Source organism: Manis javanica, chromosome 11 (genome assembly GCF_040802235.1).
Source record: "Manis javanica isolate MJ-LG chromosome 11, MJ_LKY, whole genome shotgun sequence".
Lineage (NCBI taxonomy): Eukaryota > Metazoa > Chordata > Mammalia > Pholidota > Manidae > Manis > Manis javanica.
This window is the reverse complement of record NC_133166.1, coordinates 105289250-105313627: the sequence shown is the minus strand read 5'-3', so window position 1 is coordinate 105313627 and position 24378 is coordinate 105289250. Positions and strand designations below refer to the sequence as shown.

The 24378-nt window shown below is 48.9% G+C and overlaps 1 protein-coding gene across 7 annotated transcripts in view; it reads left to right on the top strand.

Moving 5' to 3' along the window:
- NAV1 (neuron navigator 1) overlaps positions 1–24378 on the top strand; it is a 237757-nt gene that overhangs the window by 195992 nt on the left and 17387 nt on the right. For 4 of the 7 annotated variants that reach the window (XR_012122954.1, XM_037015169.2, XM_037015164.2 and 1 more), the window contains 13 exons: positions 3388–3526; positions 3969–4266; positions 4953–5646; positions 6146–6589; positions 7133–7174; positions 7846–7994; positions 9822–9989; positions 11030–11082; positions 11841–11864; positions 11977–12054; positions 14910–14993; positions 15239–15350; positions 23281–23402. Coding sequence is in view for 6 of the 7 variants with exons in the window: in XM_037015169.2 (XP_036871064.2) it covers positions 3388–3526; positions 3969–4266; positions 4953–5646; positions 6146–6589; positions 7133–7174; positions 7846–7994; positions 9822–9989; positions 11030–11082; positions 11841–11864; positions 11977–12054; positions 14910–14993; positions 15239–15350; positions 23281–23402 (2407 nt within the window). In the remaining variant the exon portion in view is untranslated. The remainder of the gene's footprint in view (positions 1–3387; positions 3527–3968; positions 4267–4952; positions 5647–6145; positions 6590–7132; positions 7175–7845; positions 7995–9821; positions 9990–11029; positions 11083–11840; positions 11865–11976; positions 12055–14909; positions 14994–15238; positions 15351–23280; positions 23403–24378) is intronic. The other 3 variants (XM_037015166.2, XM_037015165.2, XM_037015167.2) reach the window with 3 other exon arrangements.

Genomic DNA, 24378 nt, shown 5'->3' with positions numbered 1-24378 from the left:
GAAGAGTCATCTCTAGGCAATCTGACCAGCCCAAGAGAATAAGACTTAAATGGATCAGTCCAATCACATCTCTCTATATACTGCAGCCATAGTTGACCAGTCCTGCCCATGTACACAGTGTTTCCAAATACCTTGTACTGAGTGTCCCAGTCTACATATGAGCAAACAGCCCAGGATTGTCTGACCACGGAGGTCTGCAACTTGAAGGTCTCACCAGTACAAACAGAAAAAAGCAACTTGGAACCAGAAACTATGCAAAGAGATTGTAAACCTGCCCCCTCCAAATGGGGGAGTGAATGAATGTCTCAGAATTGAGAGACTGTATCCTTGAAAGAAAGAATAAAAAATACACTGTTTTTAAAAGTACCCCTGGAAATGAAAAATAAGATAGCAGAAATGAAAATCTTAATGGCAATAATGGAAGATAAAATTGAGATCACTGCCCAAAAAATATAATTAAAAGTACAGATTATCATACTAGAAAGTAAGAAAGAAAATTGGAGTATTAGCCTCAAAAATCTGCCATCTGAACAGTAGACATTCTAGACGAGAGCACTGAAAAAGGGAGAAGAAAAAAATCATCAAAGACATAATTTGAGAAAATTCCCCAGAACAGCAGGGCATGAGCTTTGAGATTAGAAGAGCCCCGTAAGGTATGCAAATCAATGGGTAAAAATCGGCCAACACTGAGGCCTGTCACGAATGATGTTTCAGAACATTAGGAAGAGGCTAAAAGTTTGCAGAGAGGAAGCAAAGAAACTAAGATCACGTGGTAGGGACAAGGAATGGGGATACCAACAGCAGCGCCTAGACAGCGGAGTGATGCCTTCACATTCTGAAAGGAGATTATTTTCAGTTTAGAAGTCTATGCCCAGCCAAAATCTCACATGTAAAAATAGAAAGACATTTTATAATGTGTCAGATTTTATAACATTTGTTTCCCAAACATCCTCTTTCCTACTGGGAGAGGTATTTCACTAGAATAAGACAGTAAACCAGCAAAGAAGGGACTAAGATTGCAGCTTAAAGCTGGGTAAAGAGAACTTCCAGGATGGTGAGGTGTGGTCCCGTAACGTCACGTGCGGTCCCATGCTGGCAGATGCAGCGAGCTCATAGCCAGAGGAGATACATAGGGATATTCTTGAAGGAAGCGCAGGAATCTGTTAATAATTATTACCTTAGAAGTAAAAGTGGGAGGACAGAAAAGGGGCACATTTTCCTTTTTCCCTTACACTTTTATGTAATAGTTGAGTCTTGACTATAGCATGTATTACTTTTCTGATTTTTTTTTTAAAGGAAGAATATACGCTGCCTCCATTGGAACATCTCCAATAGATATGCTTGACGTTTGGGTACTAACAATAGAATTTTTCCTTTTGTTTGGAACCTACAAAGGAATTTTGCTAGGAAACCCTTAAATCCTGTAGCCAACCTTGCCTGATCATTTTGGGCTTATACTTTCTTACTGTAGGAAGGAGTCTGTGACTAGGGAAGAATGTCATTTTGGCAAGAAGGACCTGAACTCTCTAGAAGATAAACTCCCCTCCCAGGGTCAGTATTAGGCTTTCCGTACACAGAGTGTTAAAGAAGGGCTTCTTTGGGATTGGAAGACTGCAGAAGCCCTGTTCTTACAAGGGCCCCCTCCCAGGAGTTTTCTCTGCTCCGAGACCCTTGGTTACCAAAAATTAGTCTCAGATGGAAGGTTCAGGGCTGCGGGCTTCCTCTGTCTTTGACCTAAGAGAACATGCTGGGAATTGTTTGTTTGTTTGCTTGCCAGAGATTTTATCTTGACCAGAAGAGCCGATAAGATCAAAAAGCAGAATTGATCTTTCCTCCTCAGTTTTCTTTCTCTGTTCAGGGCAGGGAGGTGTGATATCTTAGCCAGGGACAAATGGGAAATTTAATACATGTCTTGAGTCGGGGAGAAAAAGAGGTTGATGGTCATTTAATACCGGCTATATTTCACTGTAATAAAATCGAAACGACTCTGTAGTGTGTTCTAATCCCTATGCTTTCTTTGCTCTTTCTCAACATATTTGGATTAATCACTTCAGAGCAGCCATGCCAAACGTCCAAACCACCCACTTTCCTATTCCCAGCACATCAAATAGAGGGAGGCCAGCTGAACTCTGGGCCAAGCATTTAGATGACTTGTATGTCTGATTTTTGTTCCATAATATGAAACTCAAAATAAATCAAAATGGAAAAATTTTCCAGATACCAGATAATTCATAAAAAAAAAATATCTTCAGCCTCTTTACTCCTCACACACATGCAAAGCTGATGAACACAGGTACAAGGGTTTTGAGAATTAATTCCTGTAGCCCAGATAACTCCTGTGCTGCAGTCTCACTAAAGCTCCATGTTCAGTTTTAGGCTCTAAAACTTGAGTGAAACCGAAAGAGTTTTTTAGGGTCTAGAAGAGAGTGACGGAAATGGTGAAAGACTTGGAAAGTGGGTCCTTCGAGGACAGGTGGTAGGAGACAGAATCTGAGCTTAGAAAATAATGTGTGGTGAAAAAGAAACTTGTGAATAGCAAAAAATAAAAAAATAAAACCAGTATAAAAAAGGGAAACGAGTATAAACGGTAGAGGAGGCTATTTAGTTTAGATGTTAGGACTGTGAAACTTGTTAAACACAAAAATGAACAGCCAAGGGAACATTGTAGAGTCCAAGTTATAAAGAGACAGGCTATATTCAGTCTTGTGGCATACAGACTAGGGTCCTTCTATAAAGACAGACAGACAGACGTGTTTACAACAGTCTCTCCCAGGCACCACACACATCTGATATTCCACACAATTGGCAGAAAAACACAAATTTGGCACCTCTGTGGTTCACTCACCAGCAGAGCAGTGCACGCTGTTGGTAAGCAAAACTTGATGCCAGGATAGGTGAACTGTATAAATGGGAGCTGTGAGCAACAATAGGCCTAAGCGTTCTAGAAAAGAGAAAGCTTTTCCTGGCCCTTATCGCTGGGTATAAAGAAATTTAGAAAAAGAGAGGAAAACACCTGGAGAACACATTGGAAAATGAAAAAAGATAAGGTAATCATAAGAACAAAGGCCATTTACTGGGACGGGAAATTTGTATAATTAGATTGATCCAAGAATTACCTTGTCTTAAGAATATAATTTTCTGTTAAGATACAATATCTTCCTTTGCCACATAAAGAGAGTCTCTTCCCTTTACAAAAGAACATCACCAAATTATGAGGAAGTTTAAGTCATACTTTGAGTTACTGGCAAAGCCAGGACTAATCCCCAAGCTTTCTCCTTTCAGCCAGTCTCTACCCTGGAATATGGCCATTCTCCATGGGTATGAAGACTTACTTCCTTGCCTCGGCTTCTGTTTTAACGGCAGGCCTTTATCTCTCCTCTCCTGCAGCTGGGATGAAAGCAGTTCCATCAGCAGTGGGCTCAGTGATGCCTCAGATAACCTCAGCTCAGAAGAGTTCAATGCCAGCTCCTCGCTCAACTCCCTCCCAACCACTCCCACTGCTTCTCGCAGGAACTCAACAGTAGTGGTACGTGAGTTTGCAGATGCACAGGCCACCGTCCCAGGATGAGCCGCAGGGCAGCCTGGGGGACGGGTTTGCCTATACACTCACCCACTCCATGGGACTGGCTCCCATATGCCTTCGGCCAACTCCTTCTAGAAAAGACGTCACCTAAGTGGTCACCTAAGACATGAGCAGTGGTCAGAATGAGTGGTGCCTGTATCGAGTGCCCACAACTGTGTAGAGTGACACATGTAAGAATTATTCCATCTGGGGAAGAAAACGAAGCCCAGGGATATTTGATGTCATGTTTTCTCTCTGGCACCCTTGATGTGCAGGTAGAAAACTTGGGTTGACTTAACACTCTGGGAAGAGACCGGCCACCCAGCAACCAAAATAAAGCCCGTCAGCCCCAGCCCTCCACTTTCCTGTCCCCAAATGAGGGTCTCATTCTGCTTTTCCTCTTCAGCTGCGCACAGACTCAGAGAAGCGCTCACTGGCAGAAAGCGGGCTGAGTTGGTTTAGTGAATCTGAGGAGAAGGCCCCCAAAAAGCTGGAGTACGACAGCGGCAGCCTGAAGATGGAGCCGGGGGCTTCCAAGTGGCGGAGGGAGCGACCCGAGAGCTGCGACGATTCATCCAAGGTTGGGGAGCTGAAAAAGCCCATCAGCCTGGGCCAGCCTGGCTCCCTGAAGAAGGGCAAGACCCCCCCAGTGGCTGTCACGTCTCCCATCACTCACACGGCCCAGAGTGCCCTCAAGGTCGCAGGTGAGCCCGGAACCACGGACGGCACGGGGGTGTAACCTGTTTCTCGGATGGTAGCAAGCATTTCAGAGTCCTGTGAGGTAGGAAAGTCAGTGCTACCTCCACATTACCTCCAGCAGGGCGAGCCCCTGAGCCAAAACCATGCGCCTAGGAAGAGCGAGAGGAGGGGGTGTGTCCGGTTGGGAGGCCTGTGGGACCTGCCTTCAGACACTTCCCGCCGGCTCTGCCCTTTCCTCTCCTGACCTGTCTGGTTGGTGTACTTACCTGCACAAGGTTCTTGCTTGACATTCCAGGAAGGCCCTGAGAAGATGACAGATCAGAATCGTATCACTCCCAAAGTTGGCCCCTTGGGTTACTTTTCGCCTTAATCAGCATTTCTCTCTGGTCTCTAATGACCAGCAGGCGTTGTCAGACTGCAGGCCATTCGCTTCCTCTCCTTTTATTATTTTACTCTGGAAGCAGAAAACAACAAATAACAACACAACACAAAACACCAGGCCCCTCCCACCCGGCAGAGTCTCCCTCGGTTGGCGAGAAATCCCATCAGCTTCCCTGGTGCGTGCTTGCCGCTACCTAGGCCTTCCGCGGGGCACAGTCTGTGCAGACAGGAAGGAAAGGGTTGGCCAGGGCGCCGCCTCGGCCCTGGCCCGTCCCAGCGCCCTCCCCACCTCCTGCCGTCCGTCCTGCAGGTAAATCCGAAGGCAGAGGCGCAGACAAGGGCAAGCTCGCCGTGAAGAGCGCCGGGCTGCAGCGGTCCTCCTCCGACGCCGGCCGCGAGCGCCTGAGCGACGCCAAGAGGCCGCCCTCGGGCATCGCCCGTCCCTCTGCATCGGGATCCTTTGGCTACAAGAAGCCGCCTCCCGCCACGGGCACCGCCACCGTCATGCAGACTGGTGGCTCGGCCACGCTCAGCAAGATCCAGAAGTCCTCGGGCATCCCGGTCAAGCCCGTGAATGGGCGCAAGACCAGCTTGGATGTGTCCAACAGCGCGGAGCCCGGCTTCCTTGCGCCCGGAGCCCGTTCCAACATCCAGTACCGCAGCCTGCCCCGGCCGGCCAAGTCCAGCTCCATGAGCGTGACCGGCGGGCGGGGCGGGCCGCGCCCCGTCAGCAGCAGCATTGACCCCAGCCTCCTCAGCACCAAGCAGGGGGGCCTCGCCCCATCCAGACTGAAGGAGCCTTCCAAGGTGGCCGGGGGACGGCCCGCTCCCGCGCCTGTCAATCAGACGGACCGGGAGAAGGAGAAGGCCAAAGCGAAGGCGGGGGCTGTGGACTCCGACGGCGGCCCCCTGCAGAGCGGCGGCTCCCCAGAGAACGCCCCCAGGAGCCAAGCGAGCCACCCCCCAGCCGCCAAGCTGGCAGAGCTGCCACCGACCCCTCTCAGGTACCTGGGCGGGGCGGCTGCCTCCTCGTCTGTGTTCCTGCGCACCTCAGACCCGGTGAGGCACGGCCGGTCCGCGCTGGACTCTGGGCCTGTGCACGGGTCTTTCCCATCCACCCTCCTGTGTGCCCATTTCCTTCACCCTCTTTTAAAACTGTTTTCAAAGCTCACCTCCTTTGTATTGTTCTCTGACCAACCCATAACGTGCCTTCAGCACTTGCACGGGTGGTTTTACTGTTGAGTTACCCATCTGTGCGCGTGGGTACCGGTGTCTCCCCCATACGTGTGCTGACCCGCTCGTAAGACTTGAAAGTGCCTCGGGTCACATACCAGGTTTCCTTCCCGTGTATTTCTCAGCAGCACTGGGATAAGCCTCTGTACTTAGCGAACAGCCAGAAAGTGAGGAACCTGAATTAGAATTAATTACCTAAGGTCCCATCTGTCTCTTGCTTCTGTAACTCTTGCTATTCTAAATATTTTGTCTTATCTCCACTCCTCTCAGGACTGCAGCTAAGAGCTTTGTCAAGCCACCCTCACTAGCCAATCTAGACAAGGTCAACTCCAACAGTCTGGACCTGCCCTCGTCTAGTGACGCCCACCCCCCCAAGGTCCCGGATCTGCATGCTACAAGCTCGGCCACCGGAGGCGCTCTCCCTTCCTGCTTCGCCCCCAGTCCAGCACCCATTCTCAATATCAACTCTGCCAGCTTCTCCCAAGGCCTGGAGCTCATGAGTGGCTTCACTGTTCCAAAAGAGACCTGCATGTACCCCAAACTCTCAGGCCTGCACAGGAGCATGGAGTCCCTCCAGATGCCAATGAGCCTGCCCAGTGCCTTCCCCACCAGTGCTCCCATCCCCACCCCGCCTGCTCCCCCAGCTGCACCCCCAGAGGAAGACGTAGAAGAGCTGACCTGGAGCGGAAGCCCCAGAACTGGGCAGTTGGACAGGTAGGTGGACAGAGACAGAGCCGAACCGATGCCTCTGGCTCATTTTGCCATTAGTAATACTGTCCTGTATTTGATTTGTGACTTCGAAGTCTTTTTTCACAGACATTAAGTAATTGCATTTGCTTCACAACTGCATGACATAGGGAGGATTTTCTTTGTTCTTAAATGATTCTCTTCTAAGTGGGGGTGCCAGTGCACAGAGACATTAAATGACTTAATATGAAATCTCTTAACTAGTTTAACCTGTCATCCAAAGCTTTTGTTTCCTACTCCAAAATGATTTGTTATATCACACCCTTGACATAATCTTTTAAACAGCTAACCCCACCCTGATTCCTAAGCTGAGAAAACATTTAGCATTTCAAGTAAATGTCTCATTGCAGGCCGAGAGGCGGACTGCCCCAGCTGTCTTCTTGTTTTGTTGATAGAGATAAAGGGGCTCACAGTTTGATGTCATGTGTCAAGTCTTGCATCCCTCAAACCTCGGGTCCCAAACTCATTCCTGAGGTGCACCCACATGCTGCTTTCTCTTCTTCTCCACAGTAATCAGCGGGATCGGAACACCCTTCCCAAGAAAGGGCTCAGGTAAACCTTTAATGACTTCTCTTCCTTCTACCTGGGGCTCGTGGGCTGTACGAGAAACCATAACCTGCCCTATGCCAGTTGTGAATTCAGTGACCCTCTCAGCCGAGTCATTTATATGTTGCTGCTGCACACATGCCTCCACACACACACTCTGTGCCCCAAGCTTGCGTGTGAGTCGACTGTAGAGCTGGTGTTCTGGCAATGGAGGAGAAACAAGTTGGCATGTGGGAGTCATACACTTGTCCCGTACCAGCCTGTGCTGCCACGGTCCCAGCTGAGCTTTCTGGAATTTTCCTTCCTCACAGTCCCAGGAGGAACAGGCTGCTTCTGGGCTCATTCAGATGGGCAAGGGGAGGACACCCCTGGCCCTCCACCCATTGGCAGTGTTGGGTTTCTTGCTTACATGACTCTTGCCACTTGGAAGCCCAGCAGGGAAGCGTCAAGCTGTGTCCTGAGCCTTAATGTCTCCCCCATCATTTCAGTGCCCACCTGAGGTGACCCCATAGGGATACCGGCTGGTTCTTGCGGAGCTCTCTGACTGTCTGGGAGAGGATGCTGAGTCCCCCACTTATGCTCCCGCTTTTCCTTTTCCTGTTTCAGAGCCCCCACACCCACAAAACCTCCAAGATCCCCTTGTAGTTGCCCAGACTGAATTCTGCCTCCTCCTCCAGGTACCAGCTTCAGGCCCAAGAGGACACCAAGGAGAGGCGACATTCCCATACCATCGGGGGGCTGCCTGAATCCGACGACCCGTCCGAGCTGCCTTCCCCCCCTGCCCTCTCCATGTCCTTGAGTGCAAAGGGCCAGCTTACCAACATAGGTCAGTGCTTTCAGCCACTGGCACGGGATGAAGCAGGGGTCACCCTGCAGAGCGAGGCAGGGCAGCTGGGCACTGGGTTTCATCTCATATTTGACTCCCACCATGTCAGGTGGCTTCCTGGTACCTCAGTCTGTCCATTAAAAGCAAGACTTAAGGCAAAGTGCTCCACAATCCTGAATTGGAAAGTTGCCCTGAGGCACATGCTGTAGGGTCCTTGTAGCATCAGAGAATCTGAGTAATGGCGTGAAAAAGCCACAGACTGAGGCCCAGAGATCAAACCTGTGCAGTGAACAGGCAGCCATTGCCAGAACACAGCCACCACACCCAGAGCTGCAAAACTAAACGGTTGGACTGGTGGGAAGGAAGGAGGGGAAGGCTGTTGCACAGGATGGGATCTGCCTCCAAACCCAGAGAAGTCCAGGTCATCCAGATGCAGTGTCTGGGCCAGGCCTGTGCTAGCCCTGAGGGCAGGGCTGTCTAAGGCATGTCCCGGCCACACCCTCTCTGAAGCCTCAGGAGAAGGGAAGGCCCGCAGTGAAGGACAGGATTGCGTGATTCAGAGGCAGGGAGGGGAGGCAGCTTCCAGGAGAGGCTGGCCCAGCACGGGGCGCGGTGGCGCTGGTTCTGGGAGGCAGCAGGCCGGGGCTGGCCTAATGGAGCCCCTGGAGGACAGCGCCTGGGACAGGCCTGGTGTTTGTTCACTGTCTCTCTCCAAAGCCATCTCCTCTTCCAGTTGAGTAAGGGAAGCAGTCGGGACAAAACGAGGACCTGTGCCTGTGGGATGCCTGTGGGGAATTTGAGGACAAATTAGGAGTCGCAGGATCATTGTACCTAGAGAAGGGAATGATTCTTAATCACAAGTCCTCTGGTCCCCGAGGGCCACTAAGTGGAGGATGGGGCCCCCTTGTTCTCTGTCCCCATTGTGGACCAAACGGGAGGAAGTGCATTCACGCTGCAGGGTGAGGAGCTGAGCGAAACAGGGCTCACCTCCCGTGTTGAAAAGGCTGGTAGGAGGTGTGAAACCTTCCACACAGGTCTTCGTGGAGAGATGGCAGGCACCTGCCTGTGTGGAGAAGGGGCAGCCAGGGGGCTCCCGACAGGAGCCGTAACCCCAGCAAGGGAGGGGCAAAGGGGGGCAGGTTCTGTGCTCGGCAGGAAGGCCAAGCCCAGCTGCAAAGCCCATTCCACCGGCCCGGGTCTGACACTCTCACCTGCTCGTCTATCTGGCCTTCAAGCCAGGGGAACACCGGGCACAGAGGGCTGTGTTTCTTCTGCTTTAGAACTGACCCAAGACCTAGGACACGCTGCTTGGTGGGAGGCCGCCTGCCTTCGTTAATGCCAAGCCCGTGGGGTCCCAGAGCCCCGCCCACTTCTGTCTTTGTCTCTTTCTTGTCATTCAGCTCTGAGTCTTGGTCTGGGTCCTCAGGCCTCCCAAGCTGCCAGTAGTATTTTGGAGAACCACACACCCCTCTTTCACGGGCACATCCAAGTGATGTGAAGGTTTCAGAAAGCTGCCGGGCCCCCAGCCATAACCTTCCAAAGTGACAACTCCAGGCAGGCGGGGCTGAGGGAAGGTCTTTAAAATAGAAAGTGCGCTCTTTGTTCCAGACAGTAGGGTCCTTCTCCGATAGGGCTCGATCTCCCCAGGAGAGACCCCACCCCTGACACCGGCTGCCCGCACACTCCCCGCTCCCCCCACTCCCCACCCTCTCACCCTTTGCCTCTCTTGCTCCTGGTGCCCCATCCCCCAAGGGGCCGGAGAGCTGATGACCCTGCTCTTCTCCCGCCCTCCCCTCCCTCCCCGTCCCCTCCCCTCTGTCCTTCCAGTGAGTCCCACTGCGGCCACGCCAAGAGTCGCCCGCTCCAACAGCATCCCCACCCACGAGGCCGCCTTCGAGCTGTACAGCGGCTCCCAAATGGGGAGCACCCTGTCCCTGGCCGAGAGACCCAAGGGAATGATTCGGTCAGGATCCTTCCGAGACCCCACGGACGATGGTGAGACTTCATGCCAGCGCGGTTCACGCTCATTCCAGCTCTGCTGGGTCCCCTCACCCGCCACCACACACACATATGCGAGGCTCACAACATCCAGCTGGGCCATTCCGCTCCTCTCTTCCCATTTCTCTGCAGGGTCTGGCGGCCCAGAGACCCTGGGCGGTGCCGTCCAGCCCTGGGGCCAGGGGGTCGAGCTCGGAAGGGTGGAGTGGCAGCCCTCTGGGCCCTGGGGCTGTAGCTCCTGCCCGCCTCCTTCCAGCGGTGGTCTTTCCTTCCCACGTTGGTCAGAATGCATGGAAAGATAAAGGGACATGATGGTGGCTCTTGATCCATATGAAAAATTAGGCATCTCATTCCTCTTTCAAAAATGCTCCGAAGATCAGGTTCAGGGAGGGCGCTGTGGCTGTTGGTGGTGACGTGGGTGTCAGTGGTCAGAGCCTGAAAAACGGGGCTTTACAGGGGATGAGATTTCCCAGGCCGCTCGTTCCAGGAGGCATTCCTTGCAGGCAGGCGCGCCTTCGTTCTCAGTTGGGCTCTAATGAGTGATCAGAATGAGTGTTTACACTTCAGTACTTTCTTCGTGGGGCTGGTCCCCAGGATGCGAGGCAGGTCCCCCAGTGCAGAGAAGATGCGCACAGACAGCGCTGCAGCACTGCTGTGGGGCAGCTCTGGTGAGAAGCGGCCCTCTTGCGCGGCCAAAGTTCTCTCCTGACTGGGGAGAGCAGATGATACCTATCCGCTGACATCTCCCATCCCCGCCCTTCACCCAGGCGCCCCTGGAGCCCGCTGAGCAAGGGGCTGCCACACCCAGGCTGCCAGAGAGCAGGTAGCCTGGAGGAGGGGGCGAGCTCTGCTCGGGACCTGCCTCAGCCAACACCTGCCACTTCCGGCTGCTGGGACAGCAGTTGGGTCCCCCGTTCTGTTCCTTCTGTTTGCTCCAGACGCCCTCCAGGGTCAGAATCCAGGCTCCTGCCCTACGGCGCTCCCCAGGCGCCCCTCGTCCCGGGCCCTCTGCTAACTGTGTTCTGCTTCCCTTGCAGTTCACGGCTCGGTGCTGTCCCTGGCCTCCAGCGCCTCCTCCACTTACTCCTCAGTAAGAGCATTCCCTTCTCTTACCCCTGCCGCTGCGCCGCTCCCTACGACCTCCTTTGGCTGGGCAGCTAGTTGGGCGGATAGGTGGGGGAACACTGCTGTCTCCTCGCTCTGCCTGATGGGTCTTGGGCGGATGTGGGGGTTGCCTTCTAGGTCTGGGAAATCCTAGCGGGGCGCTTCAGTTCCTCTATGCCCTTTCTGGCCTCACCTCCAATTCCTGAGCATCTCTGGTGCCTTTCAATCCCCTCCTTTGAAAAACGGGGAATCCCCTTGTTATAGAGCCCATTCTGTGCTGTGGTAAGTGGGAAACATTCATGGCATGGAGAGATGGGCAGGTTTCTAGGACTCCAGAATCTGAACAGTGGTCAGATTTACCCAGCGTTCATTGTGAGGCATCTGGCCCTGCTGTGGCCATTAGACATGACTTGATTCTTAAATTTGTTCTGCCCCTCATTCTTTACTCCTTCAAGTTGGTGGCAGTAAAGATTAGTCTTGGGGTCAGCAAATTTTCCATTCCTAGCCTTCTGGGCAATGACCGAAGCTGGATGGAGATAAGCTCCAGAGAAATCTTTTTATTTAAACCCTAGTACAGGGTCTGAGCGATCTTGGGAGGAGCAGGGTCAGGAACGAGGTTCCGCCTCTCCGCGCCTCTGCGTCAGGCTTCTTCAAGGCCCCTGCCCTGCCGCCGGAGCCTGGCTTCCTCACCTCCATATAACCACCTCCTTCTCTCTTTCTCTCCTTCTCTGCCCCCTTCTTCAGGCTGAGGAGAGGATGCAGTCTGAGGTAGGGTGCAAAGCCTTTATCTCTGCTTGTTAACGCCGCTGCATCCCACTTTCCTTCTGACTCTCATACCATGTTCTGCTGCCATAAGTTTGTATTTCTGCTTCCTTCACAGCAAATCCGGAAGCTTCGTAGGGAATTGGAATCGTCCCAGGAGAAAGTGGCCACCCTGACGTCTCAACTCTCTGCCAATGTGAGTGCCATAAAGCAGGGGAAGGCTCGGGCAGCTGTTTTGGCTGTCAGATAAGTTTAGCCAGAGGGGAATTATCAATTAAGGTATCCCCTGGGCTTGGGTTCTAGGGGCTGTACAGCAAAGGATTTGGCAATTAGCCTTCCCCTTCTCTGAGTCTTGATTTTTATGAAGAACCATTTTGCCCGCCCTAATTAATAGGTATGGATGAGTTGAGTTCATGTCCATCCGTGGTCTTTGAACCCCCTAGACGAAGAAAAGAGGATTCTCAGTGGCTCTGCATGGAGGCGGAAACACCCTTGCCATGGACAGAAATGGTTAAGGATTATAATCACAGAATTCTCAGGACCCTTTACCACTGCCCCGGGGTGCGTTCACATCTGGTCACTCGTATACCTGGGCAGGCACAGCATTGGGTATTAGAATTTTGTCCGGTGACCACGACTCTGCTCAGGAAGTCAACTCCCACTCCAGTCTAACTCCTTGGCTCACAGCCGCCTTTCCATAGCTGTCTCCATAGGCCGCTGGCAGAAATGATCTGAGCTTTAGGCCGAGAGCCAGAATTCTTTGTTTCTGCCCTCAGTATATCCAGTTGAGGAGAGTTCTTTCTGGCCTTGATTTGTCCACCCTGTGAGATGGGGAGAAATGCAGTCCCCTCCTCTGAGGAAGCTGTGGTCACATCTCCCCTGTGACTGGGCTGCGAATAGAGAACATAAGAGCCATTTTCCCCCGAAGCTGTAAACAACAGCTGAGCCGGATCTGCAGGAGCTTTCCAAGTGTTTGCACAAAAGTAACCGTGTCTGCGATTTCCGCAATAGTTCTGGTTTTTTCTCTTCCCTTCCTCTCTGGGGAGCCCAGCTGTTGGACCTAAGTCTTCCCTTGGAATCAGGTAGAAGTCTCTCCACCAAGATTTTGCATATTTCTAATATATTTCAGCATCAGTTCCCTCACCACGCTGATTACCTCTTTATTCTCTGTTCCCAAACCCTCAATTCATAAGCTGTATACTTTACCAGTTCGGTCAAAGCTCATTTCACACACTTTGTTCTACTCTTGGGGACCCATAGAATTGGTATATAAACAAGAGCCATCTCTTCTCCCTCGTGCCCCACCCAAGGCCAGTGGCCTGGGTCACATCCTACACACCCCAGGAAATTCATGTCTGGGAGGTGCCGGGTGGGGGGGAAAGGCGCCAGGGAGTCAAGAACATTAGTGTCTCTGATTCATTTACACGGCAGTGTGTCAACCATCGTGCTGTTGGGCCGGGTAAGAGCCAAGGAAATGAATTTAGAGGGTGATTTTCCTTAGAACAAGAAGTTCCTTTGGCTAGGGAGAATAGACCAAACTCCCAGATGTGCCGGGTTCTATTAGAGGCGAGATATTGCTGAGGTCGGAGCCCTGCCCTCAAGCAGGAGATGAGGTGCCAGGGCCGGGTAGTTTCTGCAGCTCCCCTTAGGATTCTGATTCCAGACCAAGCTTTTGTCTTGTTCCATGGAACTTACCTGCTGCCCATGTCAGACCACTTACCGCTCCCAATTCCGGCCTGTCTCCAGCCTGCTTAGCCCTGATGTCTTACAGGCACCCTCGTGAGGTTGACGGGTAGTCGGAGGAGGGAGACAAAATATAGGAGGGAAGGGAGAGGAAAGGCCATTCAGAGTAAAGGGAGCCCCCAGTGAAGTAGAGGCAGAAAAGCACACAGGAACCCGGGGGTTCTCAGGTCTCTCATGAGTAGATTTGCTGGGACTAGAAGCAGTCTGTTTACAGACTTAGGCAGGAATGTAGAGACATAACCGAGATGGTCTGAGGACAAGGAGACAGACGTTCCCTGTACAGTAGGTGAAGTCCACTGCTCAGGGTCACAACAGAGACCTGGCCTGCACTTAGGGTAGGCGAGGCCGAGGAGGCTCACACAGGACTGAAGGGTTTGCGTCCAGCCACTGTCAAATGCCATAGCCTCCAGGCATGCTTCAAGGGCAGTGGTTAGAAACCAGAGGAGAGCCAACAGGGAGAGAGAATCGCAGGCCGACAGGCAGCAGTGAGTGTATGCCGCAGACATCCTAGAGCTTGTCAGTGAGCCGGCTGCCCAAAACATGGCCGTCACTTCTTGCTAGGGTCACCAGCTTGCTCGGATACCCTCCACTGAGGGATGGTTCTGCATCCCCAGGTGTTCCCTTTGTAGTGTCATGCCTCATTCCCCGCACCTTCCTGTCCTCCCTGCTGCCAGGTGGGTGGCTGGAGTTCAGTCTGTGGTCCAGCGGCCACTCAGTGGCCGCAGCTCACCTTTCCCCAGCCTGCTTCCCTCCGCAGGCCCCCAGGTGTCCTGCACTCCTCACGAAACAGGCCTGACACCTGGTGGCCAAACTGTGGAATGCCCCTGAAGTTTCTTGAGCACTTCTCACCAGCTGCGCAAAGACCCTGGGGAAACCAGGAATGGGGTAGCAGTACCAGTGAAGATGGGGGACCACTGGGAGCAGAGGCGGAAAGACGTACCACACAGCTCTCCTGGGAGGTGATGTGGACCGCAGGGGCCCACCTGGGAGACAGCAGGGTCATCAAGCCGAGGTCAGAGGAATGACCTCAGAGATTGCAGCCCTCCCATAGAGTAGGGAAGCCCCAGTCTGGTAGATGATAGGTACCAGGTCCCAAGTCTCCAAGCGCCTCCGAACACCTGCCCCACCAGAAGGGGTTTGAGTCCACCTTGTCTGCCCAGGGAAATCAGTATCTAAAAATCACCAAGAGGTTTTTGGCACATTGTCAGCTCTGAGACACGGAAAATCAACTCGAACTGCTTCCCATAAAAGTCCTTTGCTTTCCCCAAGCCTCAGGCAACTGAGGAGCCTTCTCTGTATTCATTCCAGGCTAATCTAGTCGCAGCGTTTGAGCAGAGCCTGGTGAACATGACCTCCCGCCTACGACACCTGGCAGAGACGGCAGAGGAGAAGGTGAGAGGCCTGGGCTGGGGAGGGACCTGCAGGGGGCAGTTCTCCCGGGCAGCCAGGCCCGGGCTGACCTCCTCCCCTCTCTTCTGAGTGTCAGTTTCTCCCTCCAATCCCGTCAACTTGAATTCTCAACCTGCTGCTTCTCTTGTCTATCCAGTATGGTAGAATTCCAGTGCCTGGCCCATTGCCCGGCGCATAGTAGGTGCTCCCAGTCCCAGCTAATGACACTATTTCCATTTCTCCCTTAGGATACTGAGCTACTCGATTTACGAGAAACCATAGACTTTCTGAAGAAAAAGAACTCTGAGGCTCAGGCCGTTATTCAGGGAGCCCTTAATGCCTCGGAAATCACACCCAAAGGTAGGGCATGCAGACAGGTGGAGGGCGAACAGGAGTGGGATGGAAGGAAGGTCGCTGCAGAGTCCTATCTGTACCCATGGTGTGCTAGGTCTCAGACCAGATTCTTGAAGGTGCATCACCCCTTCAGCACGATGCTCTGGACTGAGGAGACTGGTCAGCCAGGAGCGTGACCCTGTATCCCAGGGAATGAGGGAGAGTAGACGAGACCCCAGTCCCTGTGGGGCCTCTCCTGAACCTTTAGGCCAGAGCTAAAGAGCAGCCACAAACATTAAAATAGCACTTTTTTCTTTTTTTTTTCTATTATATTACTATTTTTTAATTATCAAATGAACATCACAGTGGTTCAGCAGTCACCCTCCCCCTTAGTAACCACTAGTCACTTCTCAGTGTCTATGAGACTAATGAATAGTGCTTTATTCTTACAAAACTAAAGGCACTCTTACTGTGCCATCCAGCATCCATGCTCCTTGGTATTTACTGAAAGGAGCTGGAATTTTATATTCTCACAACAAACACATGAATGTTTATAGCAGCTTTATTCTTAATTTCCAAAACTTGGAAGCAACTAAGATATCCTTCAATAGGTAAAAAGATGCATCAAAGTGCTATAGTCAGACAGTGAAATATTACTCGGCAGTGAAAAGAGATGGGCCATCAAGCTGTGAAAAGATATTGAGGAGTGGTAAGTGCATTTTACTAAGTGAAGAAAGCCGGCTGGGAAAGGCTACATATCGTGTGATTCTAACAATAAGACATTCTGAAAAAGACAAGACCGTGGAGGTGGTACAAGGATGAGTGGTTGCCAGGGTGGGGGTGAACAGACAGTGCACAGAGGCTGGTTAGGGCAGTGGAAGGGACCTGTATAGTATTATCATGGTGGATATGTGCTGTGTCGTTAGACACTTGTCCAGGCCCACAGAATGTCCGTCACCAGGGGTGAACCCTAATGTCAGCTCTGGGCTTTGGGTGACAATGACATGTCAGTGCAGGTTAATCAGCTGTAACAAGGGCACCTCTCTGGTGAGGGAGGGGTGGCAGTGGGGGAGCACGATGTAATAATCCCCTCCCTGTCGGGAGCAGTGCTGTGTGGAATCCTCAGTACCTTCTTCTCATCTGCTGTGAACCTAAAAATACAACTGCTCTAAAAAATAGTCTACAAAATTAGCATTTTACCTTTTTATATAAAGGGGTCGTGCATGCACACACATATACCTGACCCTCATTTCAGTTCTCCAAGGGGTTGCAGTCTCTTCAATTGAGACATGTCACAGAGGCTGCACGGGCTCAGATGGTGAGGCTGGCACTTCACAGCCTATCGAGCTTTGCTGGAGAAAGTCAAGACAACTAGTCGTCTGATGGCATGAAAACCTGGGCTCCCTGCCTGCAGCCAGCCCTCTTCCCTGCCCATGGTTTTCTGGTTCCTCCACTGTCAGTCATTCCCGGCTTCCCCCACTTTTCCCAAGCCCCTCACTCCCCTGGTGACATGCCTCACTAGGAACATAGATTTCACCTTCTCCTTAAGAAAAATAAACATCTTTAAATAAAAACTCCATTGACTCTTCCCCACTCCATCAATTTATATTCATCCGGTCCTCACTTATTTCCCACCCCCCCACATGTTATTGGAAGGATCTATCTCTTCTGGCCAAGAGTGGCCCCTTATCTAATGCTTTGGGGGGTGCTCCCTCTAGCAGTTGTACAAATGTACACACTTGTCTACACCTTTGACTTCTTATCCTCTATTCAGTCTTTCCCCTCTGCTTAGAATGCTGCTAAAGGCTCTTTTATCTTACAGGAGGTGAATGATGTATCCATGTAAGTCCTTTCAAATTACAGTCGACCTTGAATAACATGAGGGGAGAGGGGTGCTGACCTCTCAACGCAGTCAAAATTCCATGTTGATAATCAACTTTTGACTCCCCAAAACTTTGCTTATTTGTTGGCTGGGAGCCTTACCAATAACATAAACAGTAGATGAACACATATTTTGTATGCTGATGTGTATTATATACTGTATTCTTACAATAAAGTAAGCTAGAGAAAAGAAACTGTTATTAAAATCACAAGGAAGAGAAAATACATTTATAGTATACTATACAATATTTATTGAAAAAAAATCCATCTATAAGTGGACCCATACTTATAGTTCAAACCTATACTTTTCAAGCGTCAACTGTATAATCTTATCTCTTTCCTTCCTTCACAGCCAAATCCACCTTTCCATCCCCCTTTTCCACTAACCCCACTATAATTTGGCTTCTGTCACCGTCACCCTCCTAAAATGCTTTCACTAAAATCAACACTGACCCCGATTTTTCCAAACTCTAATGTAATTTTAGTAATTCTTTTACCTGACTTCTATAAGATGGAGATAACATGTAACCAAAAGTCTGTTGTAGCAAATCAGAGGATGTATGTTAACATTTACCACAGAGCTGGGCATGTACCAGGTGCTCAAAAAATACCTCTTCTTACAAATACACAGAGCCAGTACTCCAAGATTTCCAAACTTTGGCCTTGTTTCCTTTTTTCATTAAGTTCTTACCCAGGCTTCTGTGTCATCCTGCTCATCGCGGCCTCTTCCCACTACTCTGAGTCCTTCACAGAACCCGTCCCTTTTCCTCTGCTGAACTACTGACATTTCCCAGGGCTCCATCCGCAGCTTTTTTCCTTGATGATTCTACACATTTTCCCTAGTGTTCATGTCTATCTTGTAGTTTCTATAATCTCTCTTTTTTTTTAATTTTGGTATCATTAATCTACAATTACATGAGGAACATTATGTTTACTAGACTCCCCCCTTCAAGTCCCCCCCACACAAACCTCATTACAGTCATTGTCCATCACCTTAGTCAGATGCTGTAGAGTTACTACTTGTCTTCTCTGTGTTGCACAGCCCTCCTGTGCCCCCCCCATGTTATATATGCTAATCATAATGCCCCCTTTCTTTCCCCCTCCCTTAATCCCTCCCTTCCCACCCATCGTCCCCAGTCCCTTTTCCATTGGTAACTGTTAGTCCATTCTTGGAGTCTCTGAGTCTGCTGCTATTTTGTCCCTTCAGTTTTTTCTTTGTTCTTATACTCCACATATGAGTGAAATCATTTGGTACTTGTCTTTCTCTGCCTGGCTTATTTCACTGAGCATAATACCCTCCAGCTCCATTCATGTTGTTGCAAATGGTAGGATTTGTTTTCTTCCTATGGCTGAATAATATTCCATTGTGTATATGTACCACATCTTCTTTATCCATTCACCTACTGATGGACACTTAGGTTGCTTCCATTTCTTGGCTATTGTAAATAGTGCTGCGAAAAACATAGGGGTGCATATGTCTTTTTCAAACTGGGCTGCTGCATTCTTAGGGTAAATTCCTAGAAGTGGGATTCCTGGGTCAAATGGTATTTCTATTTTGAGCTTTCTGAGGAACCTCCATACTGCTTTCCACAATGGTTGAACTAATTTACATTCCCACCAGCAGTGTAGGAGGGTTCCCCTTTCTCCACAACCTTGCCAACATGTGTTGTTTGGCTTTTGGATGGTGGCCATCCTTACTGGTGTGAGATGATATCTCATTGTGGTTTTAATTTGCATTTCTCTGAAGACTAGCGATGTGAAGCATCTTTTCATGTGTCTGTTGGCCATCTGAATTTCTTTGGAGAACTGTCTGTTCAGCTCCTCTGCCCATTTTTTAATTGGATTATTTGCTTTTCGTTTGTTGAGGTGCGTGAGCTCTTTATATATTTTGGATGTCAACCCTTTATTGGATCTGTCATTTTTGAATATATTCTCCCAGACTGTAGGATACCTTTTTGTTACATTGATGGTGTTCTTTGCTGTACAGAAGCTTTTCACCTTGATACAGTCTCACTTGTTCATTTTTGCTTTTGTTTCCTTTGCTCAGGGAGATATGTTCATGAAGAAGTTGCTCATGTTTATGTCTAAGAGATTTTTTGCCTGTTTTTTTCTAAGAGTTTTATGGTTTCATGACTTACATTCAGGTCTTTGATCCATTTCTAATTTACTTTTGTGTATGGGGTTAGACAGTGATCCAGTTTCATTCCCTTACATGTAGCTGACCAGTTTTGCCAACACCAGCTGTTGAAGACGCTGTCATTTCCCCATTGTATGTCCATGGCTCCTTTAGTGTATATTAATTGACCATATATGTTTGGGTTAATGTTTGGAGTCTCTTCTATTCCACTGGTCTGTGGCTCTGTTCTTGTGCCAGTACCAAATTGTCTTGATTACTGTGGCTTTGTAGTAGAGCTTGAAGTTGGGGAGTGAGATTCCCCCCACTTTATTCTTCCTTCTCAAGATTGCTTTGGCTATTCAGGGTCTTTGGTGGTTCTATATGAATTTTTGAACTATTTGTTTCAGTTCGTTGAAGGATGCTGTTGGTAATTTGATAGGGATTGCATCAAATCTGTATATTGCTTTGGGCAGGATGGCCATTTTGACTATATTAATTCTTCCTAGCCAGGAGCATGGGGTGAGTTTCCATTTGTTAGTGTCTTCTTTAATTTCTCTTAAGAGTGTCTTGTAGTTTTCAGGGTATAGGTCTTTCACTTCCTTGGTTAGGTTTATTCCTAGGTATTTTATTCTTTTTGATGCAATTGTGAATGGAATTGTTTTCCTGATTTCTCTTTCTATTAGTTCATTGTTAGTGTATAGGAAAGCCACAGATTTCGGTGTGCTGATTTTGTATCCTGCAACTTTGCTGAATTCCGATATTAGTTCTAGTAGTTTTGCAGTGGAGTCTTTAGGGTTTTTTATGTACAATATCATGTCATCTGCAAATAGTGGCAGTTTGACTTCTTCTTTACCAATCTGTATTCCTTGTATTTCTTTGTTTTGTCTGATTGCCGTGGCTAGGACCTCTAGTACTATGTGGAATAACAGTGGGGAGAGTGGGCATCCCTGTCTTGTTCCCGATCTTTCTTCTTTTTTCTTTTAAATTGAGCTATAACTCACATGCCATAAAATGTACCTTTTAAAGTATACAATTCGATGGTTTTTAGCATATTTACAGGGTTGTGCAACTGTCACCTCTATCTAATTCTAGAACATTTTCATCACCCCGCAAAGAAACCCTGTGCCCATTAATGCCCCTCCCCGTTCCTCCTTCCTCTCACCTCCTGGCGTCCACTAATCTACTTTCTGTCTCCATGGATTTGCTCGTTCTGGATATTTCATATAAATGTAATCAAACAATATTTCATTTATAGTCTTTTGTGACTGGCATTTTTATTTAGCATAATATGTTGAAGATTCGTCTATGCTGTATCCTGTATCGGTACCTCATTCCTTTTTATGGCTGAATAATATTTCGTTCTATGGATATACCATGTTGTTTATCGGTTAGTCAGCCGATGGACATTGGGTTGTTTTCACATTTTGCCTATTATGAATAATGCTGCTATGAACATTAATGTATAAGTTTTTGTGTGAACGTATGTTTTTAGTTCTCTTGGGCATATACCTAGGAGTGGAATACTTAGGTCATATGGTAATTCTATGCTTAACTTTTTGAGGAACTGCCAAACTGTTTTTCAAAGTAGCTACACCATTTTACATTCCTACCAACAATGTGTGAGGCTTCCAATCTCGCCACATCTTTGCCAACACCTGTTATCGTACTAATTTTTTGTTACAGGCATCCTAGTGGGTGTAAAGTGATATCTTACTGTGATTTTGATTTGAATTTCCTTGATGGCTTAGCATACATTGAACATCTTTACATGTGCTCCTTGGCCATTTGTATATCTTCATGGAGAAGTGTCTATTCAAGTCCTTGGCCTACTTTTTAATCAAGTTGTCTTTTTATTGTTGAGTTTCAAGAGCTTTTAATATATTCTGAATGCTAGATTCTTATCAGATACATGGTTTGCAAATTCCATGGGTTGTTTTCACTTTCCTGATACTGTCCTTTGAAAGAAAAGCTTTCCATTTTGATGAAGTACAATGCATCTATTTTTTTCTTTGTGTTTTTGGTGCTGTAGGTGTTGTATGTGAAAAACTATTGCCTGATCCAAGGTCATGAAGATTTACTTCTATGTTATCTTCAAATGGCTTTATAGTTTTAGCTCTTCCCTATAGATCATTGGTCCATTTTGAGTTAATTTTCATAGGTGGTGTGAGGTAGGGCTCCAACTTCATTCTTTTGAAGTAGCTATACAGTTGTCCTAGCACCCTTTGTTGAAAAGACTATTTCTCCCCCTTACATGAGCTTGGCACCCTTATAGGAAATCAGTTAACTATAAATGTATGGGTTTATTTCTGGGCTCTCAATTGTATTCCATTATTCTATATGTTTGTCCTTAGCCAATGTTACCCTGTCTTGATTACTATAACTTTGTAGTGAGTTTTGAAATCAGAAGTGCGAGTCCTCCAACTTTGTTCTTCAAGAAAGTTTGCTTACTATGTGCCCTTTGTATTTCCATGTGAATTTTAAAATCAGTTTGTCGATCTCTGCTGATTAAGCCAGCTGGGATTTTGATAGAGATTGTGTTGACTCTGTATATGAATTTGGAAAGTATTGCCAACTTAACAACATGAAGTCCTCCGTGAACACAGCATGCCTTTCTGTTTCTTTATTCTTTAATTTCTTTCAGTGGGGTTTTACCATATATGGAGATATATATGTCTTGCATTTCTTTTGTTGAATTTATATCTTGGCACTATTATAAATGGATTTGTTTTCTTATTTTTCTTCTCAGATGATTCATTACTAGTGTGTAGATGCACAATTGATTTTTTTGTACATTGAACTTGTATCCAGCTACCTTTTTCTTTCATTTAACTGAGTTCATTTATTTAACTTGATAGCTTTTACAACTTCTTAGTCTGTATCTCTGTCTTCTTAATCTGTATCAGTCTCCTGAATTCTATTCCCCTCTCTCCAAATACTTTTGGACACTTCCACTTAGATTACATAATACGGGCCTCTAACTCAGCATGTCCAATGTTAAAAGGCACCTCCACCTCCCTTAAAAATATACATGCCAACCCTTTCCTTTCTGTAGTTTTGCCCAATGCAGCCGTTATCTGCCTGGTGACCCACACCACTAATATGAGAGTCATCCTTTCTGTCACACTGTTCCACCTTATGTGGTCAGTCAGTTATAGGTAAGACCCCTGTGTACAGCTATATATCTGTATAGATCTCAGTGCTGTCACTCCTCCGTCTTGTCACTGCCCCGGCTCAGGCTTTTGTCATTCTGCATCATGACGGTCATTTCCTAACTAGTCTTGTGTTACTCAGTCCCTCCTTCATTCTGTCCCCAGAGTAACCCAGTCATGTCAGTTAAGACCAAAAATCATTCCAATCTGAATATGGACTAGATTTTAAATTAAGAGAATTACTGTTCATTTCCTGGGTGTGATAACATTGTGGAATAATGTCCTTATTCTTAGAAACAATCAGTGGTAAAGTGTCGTGTTGTTGGCAACTTGTCTTCAAACTGTTGAAGAAAATCTGTTTGTGTGTATATGTATGTGTGCACGTCTGTTATGTGGAGGAAGAGAGGGATTGCAGCTATAATAAAGTAACCAAGTATTGCTGGAGAAAGCCATGAAAAGTGGTAGGTGACATCTCCACAACCCTGTAGAGGGTGCGCTTTAATTATGTCCCTCTTAGGCCTGTTCAAGCTGAACTCATGCGTCTGTGCACTGCTGTTTCTCCTTGACTGCAAGCTTCTTGAGGACAAAGATAATTTCTTACTTACTTTTTACCTTTTGCATTTTTTTATGTTGAAACGCGATGAGCATGCAATGCATGTTTGTTGAAAGAATGATCCACAAAATGAATAATGCGGACCTAGGGGTTGGTAGGGTCCGATCTCCTCTACCTTCTGCAGCTGGCCTCGCCTCAAGTCTCATGTCTCCTTTAAGTCTACTTGTCTGTGTTCTTCCCGCTTGCACTTGCCCCCAGAACTTCGGATCAAGAGACAGAACTCCTCAGATAGCATCTCGAGCCTCAATAGCATCACCAGCCACTCCAGCGTTGGTAGCGGCAAGGATGCCGATGCAAAAAAGAAGAAGAAGAAGAGCTGGGTAGGTACAGGCTTTGGGGCCGGGAGCTCTGAGGACCATGGTGGACCCCCTCCGCCTTGGCATAGGGGCCAGACCCCCCCTAGAGTGAACCAAGAGACAGGTACAGGCTTTGGGGCCGGGAGCTCTGAGGACCATGGTGGACCCCCTCCGCCTTGGCATAGGGGCCAGACCCCCCCTAGAGTGAACCAAGAGACAGGTACAGGCTTTGGGGCCGGGAGCTCTGAGGACCATGGTGGACCCCCTCCGCCTTGGCATAGGGGCCAGACCCCCCCTAGAGTGAACCAAGAGACAGGTACAGGCTTTGGGGCCGGGAGCTCTGAGGACCATGGTGGACCCCCTCCGCCTTGGCATAGGGGCCAGACCCCCCCTAGAGTGAACCAAGAGACAGGTACAGGCTTTGGGGCCGGGAGCTCTGAGGACCATGGTGGACCCCCTCCGCCTTGGCATAGGGGCCAGACCCCCCCTAGAGTGAACCAAGAGACAGGTACAGGCTTTGGGGCCGGGAGCTCTGAGGACCATGGTGGACCCCCTCCGCCTTGGCATAGGGGCCAGACACCCCCTAGAGTGAACCAAGAGACAGGTACAGGCTTTGGGGCCGGGAGCTCTGAGGACCATGGTGGACCCCCTCCGCCTTGGCATAGGGGCCAGACCCCCGCTAGAGTGAACCAAGAGACAGGTACAGGCTTTGGGGCCGGGAGCTCTGAGGACCATGGTGGACCCCCTCCGCCTTGGCATAGGGGCCAGACCCCCCCTAGAGTGAACCAAGAGACAGTCCCTTCTAATGCTGAGTGTGGGCTGATGCCTGCTCAGAGCAGGGTCTGCTGAACTTCTTTTCCCACAGTCTTCCATTTGTCCCGCAGCCTGAATACACATGCTTTCTTTGGGCTCTCCTATGTTGGATGCGGTCAAATATATTGGCAACAGAGGGAAATGCTTGATCTGTGCCCTCCCCCGTCCCTTCTATACTATGAAAAGA